A 21,305-nucleotide genomic window follows, 5' to 3' on the forward strand; every position below is an offset into this window, starting at 1 on the left:
CGTGAGGTTGTATTAATCTGTCAATAAAATAAAAGAAATAACGACTTTTCAATACAATTTCGACTAAAAGACGAAATTTTCATCGTGGTACTATAAAAAGAACTTCGACATAATATTTACGACGTTGCTGAGAAAATATCGTCGAAGAAATGTTGATAGGTTTGTATCTCTCCCTCGTTGCTTGTAGAGGAAACCGCTGATCGCTCCTAACTGTACCGCCATAAATTCTTTTTAATGACAAAGTGCACCAAGTGGAAACTCTCTTATCGAAACGCGTGACGTGATTTAAATTTACCGTAAAGAAAAGGCATGAGGAAGTGGCGAACAGTAACGACTTATTTATAGCATAATTATGATCGCGCGGCGAAAAGTGTTTCCAGCTCTAGGATTTGTTCGGCCGGATACTGCTCTAATCATTAAGTGGTGCTTTATTTCGGGCGTATTTTTTTTTTAATTGATTTCTCTTATAAACGTAGAAAATGTTTTAATGTACGTTTTAATGTGACAAAATGAGATAGAGATCATGTTTAATAGAAAAATAAAAGACATAATATTCGATGGAGAAATTACTCTCAGTCGAGAATTGATTATACCGATATATTGACTCGTGAAATTTATTAATTACATTCCTTCAATTAATTTCTGAAATATGTCCCGCCTTTTAATTATCGATTATAACTGCGAACTGCGAGTTTAGGAAAGTAAATTGCAACGAGAGTTTTGATTTTTGAAAAGCGATGCGTTTTTCGACATTTAATTAACGGGGAATGCGTCTATGCGCGTTTGTAGCAATCTGTTATGTACAATCCGAGCGTTTTTCGATTGGATCGCGTCGCGGCGAAAGGGTTAACCGGGGTGATCGGGGCCTAGCGTGACACCACCACCTAAACGGGTTTGTCCGGTTTGGCGAATTCCAGTCAACACCGTTATTATTTGCTTTTCCCGGCTTTGCATTACTTTCGCTCGAAATCCGAGGAAATCATCCTGCCTTTCTGATTGTTTGATTCGCAATCATTTCATCTTTTATACATCATTCTACATTAATATTACTTTTATATATATGACGTTTATATTTAACACGTAATATTGGTATTACGTATAAATTATGTAAAATTCGTTTGGGGATTACATGGGATTTTAAACGGTCTAAAAGTTCAGTTTTCCTAAACCTTCTGTCGCTTCTGCGGTATCTTTTTTTACACGGTACAGTGATTACGAGGTTATCTATAATGTATATCACGATATCGACATCGTATCGATGTATGTATTTCATTTTACGATCTTTATCGAGCGAGAGAGAGAGAGAGAGAGAGAGAGAGAGAGAGAGAGAGAGAGAGAGAGAGAGAGAGAGAGAGACATCCTGTAACTTAAATACTGTAATTTTGACATATTTGATTTCTCTTTTGTTCTTTCAGCAAAATAAATTTTATTTTAGTCAATGAAATATATTAATTTAGCTTAATTCTCCTCTTTAGCTTTAAATTAATTAAAATATCAAATATACATTATATGAAAACGACAATTTTATTTGGGTCAAATAAATAATTTAGGTCAAATTTTATTAAAAGCGTGTAGAACATTTTCCACTTTTTTAAATAAAAGGACAAATGACCATTTGGTACATTTTATTTTATAAATTTATTGATTGAGAATAAATCCGCTGACAAAAAAATCCGGCATCTTTCAACTTTTATATACGCGTCACGAGTTATTCCGAAATTTGAAACGCTTGCAATTCCCACGTTCATGGATAACCGGTGCCTATTCTCTTGTACGGTTGACCGAAGATGTTTGCATGATTACACGCTTCGCACATCTCGGTTGTTTACGGAATTTTACTGGGTGTACGGAAACAGAGGGTTAGGATGGCTTCCACGATTGTGTAAACGACACTGCTGGGACACGGCTGGGTTCGTGACATTTTGTTCACGACGATCCGTTTCCGTCCGAATTCGATAATAGAATTGAGATAAATTTTGAAAATATCTGGATGACGGGGCGAAGCGTTACGTTTCGGGTATCTGTACCAGATTTAGTTTTATTTATACCAGACAAGACCTGGAAACGTCGGAGGACACTTGACGTATCTGCTTCCTCAGAAAGCGAGGAGATTTTTGGGGGAAATTCAGGAGAGCGCTTTCGATTTTATTAGCGTTGAATAGCGTTTTCTATAAATCCGAATCAAATGTAAATTCGAAAGATCAGAAATTCGGCCTCCCCGATTTCTCCGGAGAAACTTAATAATATATGTATATTATATTAAATATCTCATGCATAACACACAGCTCGCACACACACATACACGACACCTCGCATAATTTTTTTTTTTGGATAATAGTAGGTCAGCGTATCAAAGAGAAATTATATGCTCTACATGCATTATAATTATTCCACGAATGATAATTTTATTTTATACATTTTATAGCTATGTGCACTTCGTATATTATTATATTAATCGATAATATTCAAAAGTGTGTTAAAGGAACTTTGTTGAATGAATTACCTCGCAAGTATGAGAATTACTTTGAGGTGATATCAAAATTATCATGCACGCGGTGATCCCTCATCGTTTGTCGCGAAGATGAGTATTTTTGCACGAGGTACAGGGTGTCTCGTCGAACGAGACACGCAGCGATAATTTATTCTCATGACGAGGCTCTGGTAATCTCGCGACGCGTAATGTTTGCCTTTTTTAACATATGTGTTTATAAAGTATATAATCTATAATCAAATATGTGTTTATCATGAATTTATTTTTATCGGGAAATATACCGGCGTGTAGGACAGTGTTTAATCGTAACACGAGTACGACGATTAAGTAGCAGATAAATTATGTTTATATATAAGATATAACGATCTTGATATACGAGTATTTGCGAAAGAGGAAAAACTGTGGAGATTTTTCGACATATATGCTACTTATTACGGAGAACACTGCGGGTGTAAGGGTTAACGAATTCCACGTTCGCGCGTGACACCCCGTAGACGCTTGTCTCGCCTTTTTCCTCGGGCACGCAGCGTGCGTGGCCGCGTGGCCGCGAACTGCGAAGGGAAAGAACCTGCCCCACCCACGCGTCGCAACGAATCTCTATAAATACCCGAACTCTCGAGAGCGCGCACGTACTCGCGCACTGCACGTGCGAGAGTGAAACGCGTAATAAGAGCGAGAAAGAAGCGTGTCCGCGCTGATTAAGGCCGCGCGGAACTCGCGGGACCGGAGAGATTTTTCCACGCACTCGCGCACGCACACACGCGTGGGTGCCCGCGTGATCTAAAAGCCAGGCGATTGTACGAAATAATGTGAATTTGAGAGTTATAATTTTACAAATCTTCAAATTTTTATCTCTATTGCCTAATCAAATCTTGACACTCATTTGATAGTCTCTCAAAACGACGAAATAGATTCTTTCTTGCTTGTATTATATTAAAATGCGATGTTCAAAATATAGGAAAGTATATGAGTAAAGTTAATACAACAAAATAAATTTGTTCTCACTTGTATTTTATTAAAATGCAATATTCTCTCAAAATCGTACAGAAAAGTGTACATTAATAAATTTAATACACAACGAAATAGATTCTTTCTCGCTTGTATTTTATTAAAATGCGCGTCTCGAAAGGCTGAAATCAACGATAATATATGAATGAAATTAATATAAAAATATAACGAGAGCAAATTCTTTGCGATGTTTGTAAGTAGGTACTGCAACTACATGCGTACGATGAGAGACTCGATTCCTTTCGCGGCGACCATTCGGTCTTTTTATTTTTCTTCGCTGTTATACTTAGGCAATCTTACGTAAGGGATAAAGTATGCTAATTTTCTTGCCTCGTGTGCGTTCTCGGCACGATCTACCGAGTAATAATGCATGTAACGACGTTTGTGTCACTGCTCGGCGCGTAAACTGCTCGCACTGTACCGATAACTAAGAAAGAAAATTCTTTTATTAAATTAGAAAGATATTTCTCTATATGTCTTACGCTCTCGCGAAAATCCCAGGATGTAATATCCCAGGATTATCTCGCGTATAAAAGCTGACAAGTTTAATTTGCGTTTGTGAACGTTGAACCATTATTCCGGCAGGAACAAAGCGTTGCGTGCGACGTCGAGGGAGACCCACGCGCGTTTCTTATCACCGCTGCATCCTCCGCTGATATCGAGGCCTAGATTATTTCTTCTCGACGTGTTCCTTTTTTCCCCCTCCTCTCTCTCTCTCTTTCTCCAGACAGTCATTCTCATTCAATCCCATCATTTTCGCTCCGAGCGGCAGTGAACGAACGTTCGCATTGTGATTCATACGGCTGGAGATTAAAAATGCATTCACGAAAAATATGAATGAGTCACGCGCGCAATCGTATTGAGTCGTGATAAGCTGAATCGTAATATCGTCGGCGAGCCGGCCGCGACGACGACGACGGCGACGGCGACTTCTTAACGTCCAATTAAAAATCAAGAGTCACTTACAGTTATTTTCCGACGGACGATTGTCGTCGATCAAATAACGGGAAGCGAGAAAGTAGCTCAATAGAATTCGGTAAAATAAATCTTCTCCGTAACATTACCAAATTATAATTCCGATAAAAAAATGTTTTAATTATATTAAGAAATTATTAAGCAAAAGATTTCATTTAATTTCTTCGAAGCGCAAGTCCACAAAAGGTTATTCGCTTTTAGTCTTTCTTAGATTGCAAGACTTATCCGTGTGGCCATCGAATTTGATTATTAAAAGTTTAACGAACATGAGTTTAGAGTGAAAATTGTCGAGGTTTCTTCATAATTCTCACGAATGTACAGTAACGAGACCGTTGACACGTGCACGCGTCGCGCACGTCGCGAGCGAGACGCACGTACTTATACGCGCCTCCGTCTCACCTCGCACGCATAAACATGCGGTACGAATTAATTAAGGTGGAATCGGCGATGCGTCCGTCATCCCCGGCGCGCGTGTCGTGGTCAACGACTGCGCGCGAGCCGCCCCGTCCGCGCCGTCGTTTTTTTATCCTGCATTTTTATTATTATTTCTTTCCAGCAATCGCCCCGAGATAGCGAGGTGCGGTCGCTCACGTTCGCAGCGTCTTTATCGAACGAGAACCGCCGTATCTCGTGACGCATCGCAAACAATTAAAACGTCAATGCGTAACGTCTGTCATTTTTATCGAAATGTCATGACTTTTACGTTTAAATGTGAACGACAAATAAAGGAGCTATATACCAACTTCACAGACACAACAGCTACCGCAGTTTCTTCAATTAGTTTATTTAGCATAAGATATTTGACGAGAGAGATAGAGAGAGAATAACATAGAACAATTATTATAGCATCTAATAATCTAATGTATTAATATAATCGCGTAGCCTTTTAAATCATCAATGGCTTGCAAGTGATTTTGGAGAGATGCAAGTGTTTTCGGTGCCATGGAAAGAGGGTATGAATAACGTTCTGCAAATATTTATTTCCCAATGCGATACTTAATGGAGTCCAAGAACTATACTTGTTCCGGGAAAAAGTTACGGCAAATAGGAAGATAAAAATCTTGAGATAAATCGCAGATTAGATAAAGTATAACGCGAGGCAATTGCGAAATCGACGATGACAATACAAGTCATCACAATCATTTACGTCGTTATTGTTACTTCAGCATGCTCAATGCCTATAAATATACGACGCTTCATTATGCATGCCGCCGATATTACATCTTGTGCGCGCAGATGAATGCATCGATGAGATCCCGCTGAGAATCATTCCTCTCGCGTACCAATAGGATTTAAAAATCGTAATATCCAAGGATATCTCTTACAATTAGAAAGAATCTTATCCTATCTCGAGATGTCTATGCGTAATTGAAGCTTGTCGTCAACACACGTATCGATATTAATTTGATAAAGTAAATGAAAATAAATCGTTTAGAGGAACTATAGATTATTTAGAATTAACTACGCGATTAACGGTTACTTAATAACCGAGTAATTTATTTATATGATGCGATGTTGCCGCAATTTAGGTTACAATAATTCTTTTCTTTGCCCCATTTATATTTATTTCATGCAATCTATTAAAAATATGCAAAATCATGTAGATTATGTGACACTCTTTGTATAAATCAATCTTATATTATTCGAAAATCATTGTGACGCACTCTGCAATACGATTAATTAGCGGTTCGTGTAAGTTCTAAACTTACAATATTGCTCACGATAGTCGAGTAGCCACAACAAATTAATTAACGTCAAGGGTGAGATTAACGTCTGCGATCGAGCCCGCGCTTGTGCGCGGAGATGTTACAGGATTTACGGTGTCTATTAAAAGCTCAAGAGCAAGGATCTGTTCGTGCTCATGAATGTGCGAAAAGCACGGCGCATGCCGGCTGCCTCTTCGACCTTTGAACGTTTTCCAGAGCCTCAAGCTCTTATGTGTGTCCACCACAATTACGCGCGATGTCGCGAAAAATAATGACAGTGATAATGTATAGGAATAATTCGGGAAGACCCAAGTAAATGAATAAACGCGTGATCGAGTATGTCTACCGGTATTTTTCTGATTTTATGAGATAAAGGGCCAGAAAAATACTGGTAAATTAACTGGTGGTCAAAGTTATTAATTTCCAGAATCTGTTCGATATGTTATTTTTAAGGTACAAAAGATCGACAGAGAATGTGTAATGATACAGAACGATGTCTCTCACTTGGCGGCTATACGTACATTTATCGGTGAATTATGCGTATATAATTCGGTGTTATGAGCGAAGACACTTGTTGCCGAAAAAAAGTGACGAAGTTCGAGACGGGTTCGTCAGAGATGCCCGCAAATTTCCCGGAATGTTGTCGCAGGTCAGGACGGACTATCGTACCGCTTTAGCTAACGGAGCAATGGGTAAACTTGTCTCTCCTCCGGTGAGAGGCGAAGATATGACAGAGCCGGCATTGTGGGTCGAAGGGCCCTGACTAAAGTTCATGGTAACAAAAGGGAAATCTATCATAGATTTCTCCGTCAATCGCCGAGAAATCTATAAAGAAAAAATTGCGAATAGCGAGCATTATTAACTTTGTAGATAATGTACGGTCGTTTTGCGTTGCAGTTGCGCTAAATATCTATAATGTCTGTTTATCTATGTAAATAAATTTTGGAAAGCGAAAAATCTTTAACTACGACCGTCCTACATTCAATGATTCAAGTCATTGTTTCTAGTCGTATCGATGAAATTCGTATCCGATTACCTACTTACAATTTCCACGTGTCCTCAATAATAATCTCATCACGTGCCGATCGTCGCGAGAGCTCGAAGTGCATGATCTACGATTGTACCCCTACTACGATTGTATTGTATTGCGCATTTTATCGCGAACACTGGGACGCATTGTGCCTATTTACGAGGTGAAGCCCGTGAATGCGTTCCGTGAGTCTCACAATGCATAGCGAAGCTCGATGATGACTGACTAAAACTGATCCCCCATCGATGTCACGCTTTTGTTTTTATGCCTCTTTTTTTTCTCTAATTATTACAAACAAGCAAAATATAATCGGTAGTACCTATATAGGTATATTTTTCTTGCCTTTTGTGAAATTAAATTTATCTGACAAAATTAACAATTAACAATTTTATTATTTGTTTCGGCAAAAAGAAAAATATAATATTTTGAATTAAAATAAAAATAAAATTGAATAATATGTGCTGGAATAAAAATGATAAAAAGAGAAATTTTTGTGCAGAAAATCTTTTTGTTAAACAAAAATATTTTATATTTTGTCTATAAAGTTGTTTTATAAATATTTAAAATCGATTTTACGCGCGCGATCTCAACACTTTTATACCACAAAATTACAAAAAATTAGGTCGCAGTATTTACTAATTTTTTTTTTAACGACGCATCGGATATCTAGTAGCACTTTATTGGGGGGAAAAAAAACGAGAACATAACTTTATAGAAACATTTGATGTTTTTCATAAAACCTCGATAATTTGACATCTGTCTTGTCTTGTGACATACAAAGATAAAACGCGGTAACAGACAAACGGAATAGAAATAAAAATCGAGTAGAAGATTTAATCTTATGTAACTAGAGATATCAGCAAAATTTACAAAGAAAATTTTTTCAATATTAATCACACTTCTGTGAGAAAAACGATTAATTGATACGCTTCAAGTCTAATTTTCTTATTTAAAAATTAAATAGTTGAACAAATTAAAGTCTAGGGTTTTTTTTTATTAAAGAAGAACGTTATATATATATATATATATAGATTTCAAATACTCTTTGTAAGCGCTACACATCATTCTCCCGCAATATTACTTCTTATTTCCGCTACTTTGCCCCATGGTGTATCCCTTTCCCCACTTGGTTTTCCTAACTGTTGTGTCTGTCTTGCTCGTACTTTATTTTCTCATTCGTCCCTCTTGAGTTGCATGAGTATACAGAAATGTGAGATCAATAGGGTGGAGGGTGTGGGAGCTACCCCCGGTACTGTTCCGTGACTCATAATACACACTTGTTCGAACCCATGGTAGGTTCGCCTTGTGTGACTCTTATAGTTTTCGAACTATTTTTACGATGTACATTTTTATTCGCTCTGACTTCAGAAGGCACGCTTTTCTTATTGATCGCCTTCATATAAATGTTCCCTGTTCCGTCGTATCTCCCTCTACAGCTTGCTGCTGCAGACGCGAGCTGTACCAAAATCTAGGGAAGGAAGAAGAGTAGGAAAATAACGGAAGCACTCTTCCACTCCGAAGAGTATGAATTTTTTCAAGCATGCTTGGGATTATTAGGCTCAAAAACTGAAGTTTCTCTCTATCTTTCTCTCTCTCTGTCTTTATAAATAAATAAACAAATATATTTTTTATTTATTTTAGCATATTTGAAATTTTTATAACACGATGTAATCTATGTGGTCGGTTTTTCTTGAATTCTTTCATCGCTCTGGAATTTTTATCTTCTTGGCTTACGTCTCGATTTTCGTATATTTGCGCATTGCGACGTATCACTCACAGAAAAAAGAAAATTGAGAAAAGTAAAGAGAGGGTTATGACAGTAATATTTTTTGAGAATTGATTTTGTTTTGAATTTTATCACCATTGCGATAATTTGATTCTGAGATTGATCACTCGAGCCTTTCGTTTCCTTGCAAGCGCACCTTTTTGGAGAAGCTCGCACCGCGATGAGTCATAGCTTGTCGATGCGTTTTCCCGTGTATCGACCTGCGGACGAAACGCAGGATTGGTTAGCACTCACCCCGCGCGAGGGTGGAGGAGGAGGGAGCAGGCCGATTCGGCATAATGGAATATAATTTAATTTGTTTCTCCATCAAATCGTATGATCGATTCAGCCCATAAGCGACGGTGACGTCATCCGTTGAATTACGAGCGTTATTGATATACTTTGGGGCACACACGCGCTTGATACTATCCAAACATCGATTCTTTTTATATCAAGGGTTGAAATAGCCATAATACGGATGGTCTCAAATATCAATGCGAAAGTAATCTCTTTACTTTTCAATCGTGCTAATCTTTAAAGTATATTCAAATGAGATATGTTATAGAGAAATAATCAGTTTGCAAGCATACTTACATGTATACTACGAATATTTAGTATATTTTAATTATGATACATTTGAATGCGACGTGTTAAAAATTGTGTTGCATTATTTTTAATAAATAGGTATTAAACTCTTCACTCTCTCAAATATATCACAGCAGAAAATAGAATGTTTAAATATTTCGTAAATTTAAAGATGCGAAAACAATATGTGGAAGACAATTTGAAAGTTTCCGAAGACGAGCATGATGAATATATACAATAATTTCTTCAAAATTATTTTTCCAGAGTTATCAAATTTATTAACGTCTCTTTTAATGAAACGTCGTATATGTATATGGAACATATGGCTTTCTATTTTTGTACATTACATTGACATCAAAATAAATTCATCGTTTTGAAATTTGAGTTTCGAGTTTGGTAATCTAAAATCAAACAGGAACCTTCAGGATAAAAATATTTTTTATTTAATTTATATTAAATAATAGCATACATACTCAAAGTATTTAGCACTATCGAGGAAAAATCGTGTTTTTTTTTTCATATCTGTAAACATCGCGGGAGTACCTACGTTCTGTTTCCAGTGTGACTCAGGCTGTGTACAAATTCGTTGAATAGGCCCCAAGTTTGCAGTACCTCAAATATGCGATACGCGATCGTGCTTCGCAATCCTAGCGGCGTTATCGGCGTTCGCGATATCCGGCGGCGAAGGAAAAACGGAATCTAATAATCAGGCGTCGAGATACCTACCGGACCGGGTATCTCGCGTGGATAGAAAAGAACGACGGCCGATCAACCGGCGATTGCCCGTCACCGCCGGTCGTTCCACGCACGCTGCGCCGTTCCACACGCGCGTGTGTGTTCGAAAGCCGCGCGGCATACGCGGACTATCACCTGCGCTACCAGTTCTCCGTTATTTCATTGCAAATTACTTGCCGAGCCACGAGAGCCGCGTTATACAGTTATCACAATGAGAAAGTTGTTCCGATCCGAGACGTAGAGACGCACGAGTGACTTCGTCCGTGCGCGATTGCAACTCGCGAGTGCGACTCGGAGTTCGCCGCGCGCAAGCCGGTAAACCTTGAACGAATGGAAGAAAATCGCCGTGGAAATCGCGAATTGAATTTACAGTTCAACACTTGGTCCGTGGAATCGCCCAATTCGGTCTCGCTCCATTTTTGTTTTCTGCAGGAGCAAACGCGCTTGCTTTATTTTCAGACTTAGGACGTCATCGTTTCGATTGGTAGCGTTACGATTGTATTATTTCTATACATTTTTCGCGCGAGGGGGATCCATAAAGAGTGATAAATCGGCGTAAGAAGGTGGCAAATAAACTGGTAATTAAGAAATTAAAGTTTGTGGATCAGAGGATTTCTTTGGGAAATATAGATTCGGTTGTAGAATCTTGATAAAGCTAATGCTATGCATGATTTATAATACAAGTGTTTATCAATTCAAAGACTACGAAATCAAGGACTCCAGCTGAGGAATTCGATACTTCTACGCGGCTTTTAAATTAAGAAGCAAGGAAAACGGTAAAACGCTTAAAAATTTCTTCCGACTGGGTTTAATTGCTCTCGAGCGTTTATAGAACGCAGTCAGGATAGATTAAAGATTTTATTCTCTCACTTGAGAGAGAGTTAATTTTACTTATTAAGTTATTCACGGTCGAGTGAAGAAAAATCTTGCGCGACTTCCTTCTTTCATTCCGCGCCGTTCGGCCGGCTAACCGGACCGCAAATCGCGCACACGTGACTTCGGTGTTCCGGTCGAGATCTGGTCCCTCTTTTTTTTTGTTCGCGCTGTAACGCGGCAAGGTGAGACACATCAGCAAAAGAAGACTGAGAAGGACGCGCGCACCACGTATGGCACGTAAGAAGTCGCGTGGCCCTTGAATGGCCGCTCGGTTGGAAATGAAAGTAACACACGTTTCGAATGCCAGCCAGCGTGGACCGTGGATCTTTCGTCTCTCTCTCTTTCTCTGTCTCTTTTTCTGCCACGCTGCAACGGCGACCCGATTTGTCCTTAAGCCGTGGCATAAATGTCGAAAGATAGGATCGTCCTTGAACGATAAAGCTCGCATTCCCCTTTAAATAGTAGTGAGTGAGAAACCCCGAGACGAAGACATCTCGATCAGTATCGTGTTTCATTCGATTACCCAACTTTCCAAGTTATCATGGGAAGGAAACTTTTTTTTTTATAATAAGGAGAAAACGAACTCGGTAGCGTCATTGAACTTTTATACAATGTCAATTCTGTCCCGTAATTGAACAGATTAATGCAACAACGAGATCAAGGAAAGGGGCGAACAGACATTTGTAGAACTTGATTGTCTTGTAAGAGCTATATTTATTCAAATTATTATTATTATGTCCGTTATTAATATAACTTCAATAAACTTATTATCTCATCACTGACAAGATGTGCAAAGATTGAGTGTCGGTGGTGGGGAAAATTGCGGGTTTGGTTTACAAACACGTAAGGCGAATAGTCATTATCCCGCGAATATACAGAGAATTAGTTTGCACGATGCTAACTGTAATATGTCATCAAAGTTGCGAATGCGCGCACTAACTTCGTTTGTGTACCTCACTTTGGACAACTGAACGTTAATACGTCCAGTTTCACTTTTCGTGCCGAGCCGCTAAACGACGTTCAGAAATCTTTCCGCGCACGTTTGCTTGCGAAATTCCTCATTGTCCCGCGGTGGCGATGGAAGAGGTTGGAGGTGGAGGAGGAGGAAACGAGGGGCGTATGTGTGCCAAGAGGTTTTTCTCAGTCGTCGACCGCGATAGATACGGTCGGATTGTTCGTCCGACGGAGAAAAGTCTTCACTCTCTTGGCGGCGAAATCGACAATTTAGACGAACGTGTTCCAAGAAATCGAAAAAAAAAATTAAAAAAAATAAAAGGCAAAGGTTTTTTCTTAAGAATAAATCTCGATTAAGATCTCTTTGCATATGTTTACTCAAATGACCATTTTACGTCCCTTTGAATCATAAAAGCATAAATACAGAATATGATAAATCTCATTTTGTCAATGGTCTTTAAATCGGCTATTCAATATTCTTTTCTAAGCAAGTCTCTTATCTTTAAATATTGTATACAATTAAATACTGTTTTTTTTTCTATAATTTTCTCTGTCTGTGTTTACAGGACCAGTTCGAGAATCTGTCCCTGCACACGCAAAAAGGGATAGAGTTTCTCGAGAGGTATGGCCACTTCATACGCGATCGTTGCGCGATCGAATTCGAATACGCAGCGAAACTCAGGTGAGAGACATAACATTTTCTTCCTAAGATTAAATTAAGAGGTATATACGGTCTATACGGATAATTAAGAGAGAAATGGATGTAAAAGATACTCAGACACTTTCAAGGCACCTGTTTCTGCGTATTTAATACGGATATTTTCATTTGTCATTTATAGAGATATTTTAATATTTAAAAAACAATTATAATTGTTTACGATCAAAATATTTCCCAAAGCAATTTTGTTCAAGTCTGCATTTCAATTTATTACGCGACTAATTCGGGACATATTCTGTATCAGTAGTTTCTCACAAAAAATTACAAGAACAAATTTTAAATTTATCTCAACGTTTTTTATTTATCAGTAATTTATTTATAGTTGGTTATTTTTATTTTTCTTTCTTTCTAAACCAATTTCTTAAAGACAAAGGAACACAAAGATGCAAGCAAAGTTAAAAGGAAAATTAGCAAAGGAACATTTTCTACTGGTTTTGAAAATAATTTAAAGTGACAGAGAAGAAAGAGGGGATCGAGGGGATCGATGGCAGGTGCGCAGGGCCCCTCGGCGCTGTCGTACACCTTGCACCTTGCCAAACCCTGTCGTGCAAGTCGACGTACATGATACTTCTTTCCTCTTTTTTTTTTTTTAAGTGCCCCGACAAAGGGTGAGACATCCGAGGCGAAATGATTTCAATGGGACATTCTGTATAACGAGCGTGTCTCACGCACCCCGTGGGTTCAGGGACGAGGCGAGATCTGTAGCGACTAACACAGTGTTGAAGGAATCCCTTGTCCGTTCTGTGAATGCCGTCCACTGTAGCGTATACTTTTGTTCTATCGGGTGTCTCGAAATCTAACCGCTTCGGCCGTTTAATTACTCCGTTTTGCATTACGCTTAATTACTTCGTCGCACACTTCGAGAAATGTTTGTCGCGCGCCGCGCGCAACATTAGCCGTAATTAATTGCACAGTCTGCCCTTTGGTATAATCCACGAAAGTTATAGTCGGAATGAAATTCTATATAGACTTATTGGGACGCAGATATGTTTATCACTCTTTGTTTTTGGGCGCGACTTAGACGTTTAGGAGTATAATAATAACTCACGCGCTCTTTCAGTAATCAAACATTATTTGAAAACGTTTATTCCGTTGCCGTTGCGTGACTCCGAGGCGTGATCTTTCATATGTTTTATTTAATAACTTTCATTTAATAATTAATTATAGTGATAATTACTTCAGTGTAAGTACAATTATCGTTGTACAATCGAATGGTTATATACTAATCGTAAATTGCATAAATTTGCAATTAAATTTGCATGTCTGATGAGAAAATGTACGGGGCATTATGTCCGTCAAAATCGATTTTGATAAAACGAAGGCATTAATTAGCGCCGAGCGTGCAACACTGGCGAGAAATGATTTCACGCGCTTCGCCGCGCACGGTTCCGCCGCTCTTGCCCGCTGCATTACGAATCATCGCCGCGTCCTTCGTCTTGGATGCGCTGCAATTTCCAGCGTCTAGCCCGACCCTCGATTCACTTTCGTGCAAAATCGCGGCGGTCATTGCACGCGTATTCTGGGACGATTCTGGGAAAATTGCCTCGACTCCGTGTAACACGCCAAAAAATTACGCGATCGTCAAGTAACTGTTGGATTATCCGGAGTATTCGACGTAACAGGATCCGAATATTCGGGGAAATGCCGGGAAGAGGATCCGTGTATTTGGATGATTCTTGGAAAATTCCAAAATATTTTATTGCCCAGGAATTATCCTGATACAAGCGACTTTCCGCTGTTTTCTTCCTCTCTTTCGTTCATCCTCTTTTTTCTCCTCTCCTCTTCGCGTTGCTCCGCTGTATCAAGAGCGCGTGAGATTCAGCTTGATAGTGTATTTATAGACCGACGTGGCGCACCGTAAAAATTAAAACGGCACGCCCAGATCCGTTTTAATCTGCGCCGCGACCGAAAATAATTCCGCGCACTCGCGATCTGATATTTCTTCGATCACCGCGCGGCGGCACAATCCGCGATTTGACCCCTCGATGCACCTCGACAGACCGGAATGACCGCGTGCGCATTGCAGTAAATTCCCAGCGGCTTTTCACGTAAAAGGAAGCGAGCGTGTGGAAATTGCGAGATGTTGCAATTCTTTGAAGCGTATTCTTGTATATTGCTATTGAAATATTATTATAATTGCATCGTTGTTTAACACGTTCGCGTCACATGTGTGTAGAATTATTATTTAGAATACAGAATACAGCAAGTCTCTTTAATACATTTTACGTATGCATAATTGTAACGTGCACTACATTGAATAAAAATATTAAAAATGTAGCATTTTTTACGGCAAAGATTTTTCAAATCTGGCCATAGCGAGCGTTAAAGAAGTTATTATTTTTGTTCGCTGATGAATGAATATTCGCATGTATGATTTTAGAACTATATGATTTAATTATGATATCTCTTTGTATTTATCAGATTACTCTACATAATACAAATCTAACTTTTAGTAGAATTTGTAGATAAAGTAAAATGATATTAAAAATATGTAAAGTTTGATTTTATCTTTTATTCATCTGAAGAAATTAATTCGTCAGACGGTATTAAAAATTATAATATATGTTTCAACTTTCTCTGGATTAAAAAAAAAAACTGTAAATGAGAAAAACCCAGAGATAACACAGAGATCATTTCTCTGAGCAGTTTATTTCCGGGTAATCTAATAGTTTCTGTTATTCGCCTAACGTTTTCCGGCGATGTCATTTCACCTTCGTGAGAAGCGTGCATCAATAATAATCTTATTTCTCCCGTCTCTGTTGCAGGCGTCTCGTGAAGAGTTATCAACCGAAGAAGAAGGAGGAGGAGGATTATCAGTAAGTATAAAGCTACATGCGCGCGTACTCTCTCTTCTCGAGTTACCGGCGATCTCAGATAATTTGTTGTATCCGTATATGTGTACAAAACATCAAAGAGCAATAAATACATATTTAAATTGTCCGCCGCGGTCGAGATGAATTACACCACTGTGGCCAATCGAGGGAAGTAGATAATTACACCATGATGAATGGAATTATAGTAATTTTCTGAGAGCGAAATATTGTTAATTAGCATGGGTACATATTTTACGCCTCTTACGATATAAAAATTATATTCCGTAATTAAAATATATATATATATATATATATTCTGTGCAATGAACGTTGAACTTTCGTCGTATTTCTGAACATATAACCAGGATTTATTAAAGCGAAAGGTAGGGTGGCAGTGTGGTCTTGTGGTAAAGCGCCAGGCTCGTAATCCCGAGAACCGGGTTCGAGTCCACCTGATCACAGGAATTTTTATATTCCAAACTGCACCCCCCGCACGAGTGGGGCTCGTGCGGAGAAACTGGGCTATCTTTCGGCGGATTGCAATGTGCATTTCAATGATTGCATCGTGTTTGTGAAATGATCTTGTAATGGAGATATATATACTATAACGTAAATTTGAAATTGGTCGTCAAGCTTGGGGAGCTTGGGAGAATTGCTGAGTCACAGCTCTGCGCAATCAATGCCTCTGATTCCTGAGGTGTGGTTTTTTTTTTTTTTTTTTTTTTTTTTACGAAAGGTATATGGAAAATATTTCCTCTGCGTAGGAAACTTCTACCGATCTTTATAAGTTCCGGGTTTTTTCACGGAGGCATAATTAATTTTCTGATTCGACGCACAGAATGCGCACCGCGCGAGTAATTAAGCGCGCATAGGAGCGTGGTTAGGTCAGGGTTAAAATAAAACGGGAGTTAAAACAAAATCAGAGTTAAAGCGAAGTGAATTTTGCTTCAACAGAATTTCTCCGGCAACGGCTCGCTCCCGTTTTTCGTTCTCGCGCGAAACTCTTTCGTTCGATATCCGCAAACTAGCAAAACGTCAACGCAAACACGTTTTGCAAAACTCTAACGAAAAAGAAACGTGAGCAGAGTCTGTTTATCTCGCGACCTAGAATCGAATCCTGATCGAAATTCGAAAGTTAATCAATTTTTGTGCAATGAAAACGTGATATTAGCACCTTACATCTTTAGATTTCTATTTTTTGCACTTAATCATCAAACCTCTTTTCGAAACGTAATCAGGAACTCTGAAACTCGTTAGAGAAGAGCCAGAATTTTATATTATATATCAAAATCTTTTTAATAAAGTGTTAATTTTACAGAGAGATTATACTTCGCAATATAGGCGAGATGCCTTATAAGTTTAATTCTGCAAAACAAATTTCCGCTCTCCCGGTCGGTTTTTTATGAAGTAGTATAAAGAGTGTGTCATACTAATCGGCGTGGGCCGAGATTTAAGCTCCTCTCATTCTGTGAAATCAGCCTGCGTTGGCGTTGTGTAGATCAGAAATTATTCTTGTCATGTACGTAACGATTACACTATATAATTAAAAAAAAAACATTTATGTTAAATTAGCTAACGTTATCTACAAGTAAGGCATCTTATCTATAACTAAGGCAAGAGAGTTTGCGTACACAATCCAAATTGTTCAAAATTGTTTAAATAGGTCATTAAGATTTCTCGACAAGAAAAACTAGAAATTTATTAATCAAAAAATGACGGAGCAAAGTATTAAACGAAAACTTTAAGGAAAAATTAAGGGAGTAGAAAATAAAAAGCGGACTTGAAAATATTAAGAAAATAAAAAGAAAAGATTTAAAAGATTTTAATCAGACGAAAATAAATCTCACGTAAAGAGAAGGTAGAAAATGAATAAAGTAAACATAGAGCAAAAGAACAAAGAGAAGAACGAAGTTTGTGTTTCTCAGGTATAGTCCCTGTCGGGCGTTTAAAATGGAGCTGAACGAAGTGAACGACCAGGCCGGTCAGCGGGAGGTGATCGCGGAGAATCTTCAGGCGAACGTTCTGCGGGAACTCAATATCCTGGTTAAGGATTTCAAAGAGGATCGCAAGAAGCATCTGCAGGAGGGTGCGCGGCTGATGGCCACCCTAGCCGGCCAGATCGGCAATCTGGAGCGTGCCAGGAAGGCTTACGAGAAGGCCTTCCGCGAAGCGGAGCGCGCCGTGGAGAACTATCAGCGAGCGGACGCGGATCTCAATCTCTCAAGAGCAGAGGTGCGTGATAAAAAAAAACTCCTATCGTTTGATAAACCTGACTAGGTCTCGCTGGCGTATTTCTCTTCGTTTCTGAAAGTGGCCCAACATGTATACAATAAGTGGGAAGAAACGTCAGTATAGTATCATTTCAACGGAACATAGATAGAATCTCAAGTTGTATTTTTCCACGGATAGATAGAACGTGCGAAGAAATTGTGCCTTTAAATTATGAACGATTGATGAAAATTGTGTACATTGACGTTCGATGATGACCAATTTCTTTTTTTGCAACGAGCAGGTTGAGAAGCAGAGGATGAATATGACGATGAAGACCCAGCAGAGCGAGGAAGCCAAAACGGAGTACGCGAATCAGCTGCAAAAAACGAATGACATGCAGACGTTACACTACCACACAGCGATGCCGGAAGTGTTTCAACATCTTCAGGTACTTTGTTATAACTGTGCACGATTGTGTCCACGTTTTATTATGTCCGTTTTATTATATTTTTTATATTGTCCGTAATTCTTATGTAATATTCGGAAAGGTATTCTCCCTTTTGTCGTCATATAAAGATTCAAAGAACTGTTTAATGTGATAAAAAGAAGGTTTGAAATGATTACATATTTGTCAAACTTGAACAATCATGGATTAAATTTCGCACTGATTAATCGCAAAATTCTAACTTTTAATTAAATTTTTAAAAATAGCTAAAAAAATTTTTAATTTGTTTGCTTAGTTGTGTACTTGCAAATGTATCAATTTAATAAATTAGTAGTATCTATTAATTTCCTAATTGGAAATTATTACAATGTTATCTCACTCAATTCAATGTTCAAATTACTTTTTCTCATTGGTAATTCTCTCTTATACGTCACGCTTTTGCCGCAGGAGCTGGACGAGAAAAGGATAAAGAACATGCGGAATTACATGATGAAATCGGTAGAGATCGAGCGGGCAGTGGCGCCGATAATTGCTCAGTGCCTGGATGGCATTGAGAAGGCGGCGAACGAGATCAACGAGAAGGAGGACACGATGTTGGTAATAGAACGTTACAAGAGTGGTTTCCAGCCACCTGGAGACTTTCCCTTTGAAGACCTATCAGTCGCCAAGAACTACGACAGCAACAGTCAACTGGCCCAGCCGGTCATGCAGCCGATCCACAATCACCTCACGGTCAAGGGCACCGTCTCCGGTGGCAAGATCAAAAAGAGGGTCGGCCTTTTCGGGATCTTCGGCAGTAATAAGGTAGATACTCGTCCGTATTGCTCTGAAAGATTATTGCAAATCTTTTGGGATCTTTTGGGATTGGTGCAGCGTTACAACGCATAGGATGTACTGAGAAAAGATATATTAATAAATGTTCTCAATGAAACCTGCTGATAAATATGGAAAAATAATTGCATTTTTATCGCGGATTTTTTTTAATTCTCTGAATTCTGTTTGTAATTCTCCGTTTTAATTTAATGCAAGATAAACTTGATATAATTATTTATTATTAATTATTCTGAATTTACGAATTTTAATTAGAACGGTATTTTTTCAGACATCCTATACGCATTATTCTTGTGAAGTCGTCGAGTCTGGACGATCTAATAAATTTTCACAATAATTCCTTTGCATATATCATAATTACATAATTGGTAGATTTTTTTTAGTATACTGACAAAAATAATTTCTGATTGTTTTCGACTCGTAATGTTGTAAGCCGAGGACTCGAACGACTTAAAAGAAGAGCTAACATAATTTATTGCATTATTTATTTATCGCATCTGCGAGGTCGTGAGAAGGAAAGGATAATTGCTAAGAATATTGGAGATGATTTTTTACTGCAGCATGCACGACAATCCTTTGAAGTATTATTTTATTCTTTTAACTTATCATTTACGTATGTATACTTTGCATCTCCTTATTCGCCGACAGGCCTGCTCTTATATGCACATGTATTTTTATTGCGCATGTACATTAGTAGATTCCGTATTCTTCCGACCGGCTACAGTTATTTACGTTATTTACAAGCGACTTCTCAATTATTATTTTGTGCACTGTTATCTTATGATTACTTGAAGCGGTTTGCATTTTTAAATTATTATTATTTGAAATGATTTTGCTATATAATTTATAAGAGCTTTGCGATACAGAAAACTCTATTCATATGTAATAATATGAACTCATACTGATAAAATCAATTGGAGAACACAAAATCTTAATCATAGTTAAGACTGCAATTAAAATCAGAATAATGTCTTGTACTCACTATCTGCTAGTATACAAGATTTAATAAATAGCATATTAATATTTATATTATATAATGTTTATTTATATGTAATATATATATTTATATTATAATAATATAATAATATAATGATAGGTATACCGATATTATAATACACATTATAAATATTTAATCTTTATTTTAAATTTCTGTATGTGTAAATTTTTGAAATTAATGTTTTGAATGTTTTTATGCATTTTAACTCGTAAATTAATGTAACAGAAAGAACAAAGTCTGATAAACTCTGATAAAAATTGCTATGAATTGAGTTTAATACTGTATCTTCTTTTATTTTTATACTTTTGGACTACAATTTGCAATCAGTCTTTCATTTGTCTCGTATAACAAAAAACATAACTTATTTTTCTTCTGTACTTTCTATTAATTTGGTGGATGGTTCAATCTGCCTGTGGTCTTCTTGTTTCCAATCGTCACGGGCTATGAATTGGGATATTATCACACTTAGTAAGTACTTCGTAGACCGCTTTTTCGCTCGCAATTATGTATATAATAACAACTCTTTATCTGCCTTATAAAGATAAAATACATGTGACATTAAAATGTCTTGTTAGAAGAGCGTGAACCCCAGCGGATGCATTAATCTTAATCAGTATAAGACTGATGGACTATAACACTTACAGAATGCAATGTGAAAAATGTAATTAAAATTTTATATTGTAACTAAATTAAATAAAATTCGATATGTAAAATATAACAAAGAAATTGAATTGAGCTAGAATTTAATATGAAAATAATTTATAATGTTGAGAACTGAGGATCTGCGAATCTAAAGATCTACAACTCTCTGAAAGATTTATAAAATAGAATTTGTGAATTTGAAGAATTACGTTTTAAAATTAATGTATTTTTAAATATCTGTAGCTTTGTAGATTTGTAGTAGCTTAGACTTAAATTAACGTGAAATTTTGATTACCATTATAAAAAGTAGATCAGTTTTTCGTTATATATGTGAAATAAATAAAATATCTTATACTATTTGAAATTAATGTTTCCGAAAGGATCTGAGGTCTCGCTTATGCTATTGCTAAAAGTCCATCCTGTTCATTCGCTGAATGATACGCTTTTTGGATTTGTTTCATGCAAACGACAGAAGTTGATCGAGGTGTGCATAGCTTTAAAGGTCTGTCCTTTATACAATTGC

General features: G+C 37.6%; 1 protein-coding gene across 5 annotated transcripts in view; it reads left to right on the forward strand.

Moving 5' to 3' along the window:
- The window catches only part of Cip4 (formin-binding protein 1-like Cip4), a 34,742-nt gene that overhangs the window by 6,813 nt on the left and 6,624 nt on the right, over positions 1–21,305 (forward strand). For 2 of the 5 annotated variants that reach the window (XM_071770619.1, XM_071770621.1), the window contains exons 2-7: positions 12,692–12,807; positions 15,609–15,659; positions 17,582–17,888; positions 18,169–18,315; positions 18,760–19,116; positions 21,255–21,284. In XM_071770619.1, coding sequence (XP_071626720.1) covers positions 12,692–12,807; positions 15,609–15,659; positions 17,582–17,888; positions 18,169–18,315; positions 18,760–19,116; positions 21,255–21,284 — 1,008 coding nt within the window. The remainder of the gene's footprint in view (positions 1–12,691; positions 12,808–15,608; positions 15,660–17,581; positions 17,889–18,168; positions 18,316–18,759; positions 19,117–21,254; positions 21,285–21,305) is intronic. The other 3 variants (XM_071770622.1, XM_071770623.1, XM_071770620.1) reach the window with 2 other exon arrangements.

The sequence above is a fragment of the Temnothorax longispinosus genome, chromosome 2 (genome assembly GCF_030848805.1).
Source record: "Temnothorax longispinosus isolate EJ_2023e chromosome 2, Tlon_JGU_v1, whole genome shotgun sequence".
Classification (NCBI taxonomy): domain Eukaryota; kingdom Metazoa; phylum Arthropoda; class Insecta; order Hymenoptera; family Formicidae; genus Temnothorax; species Temnothorax longispinosus.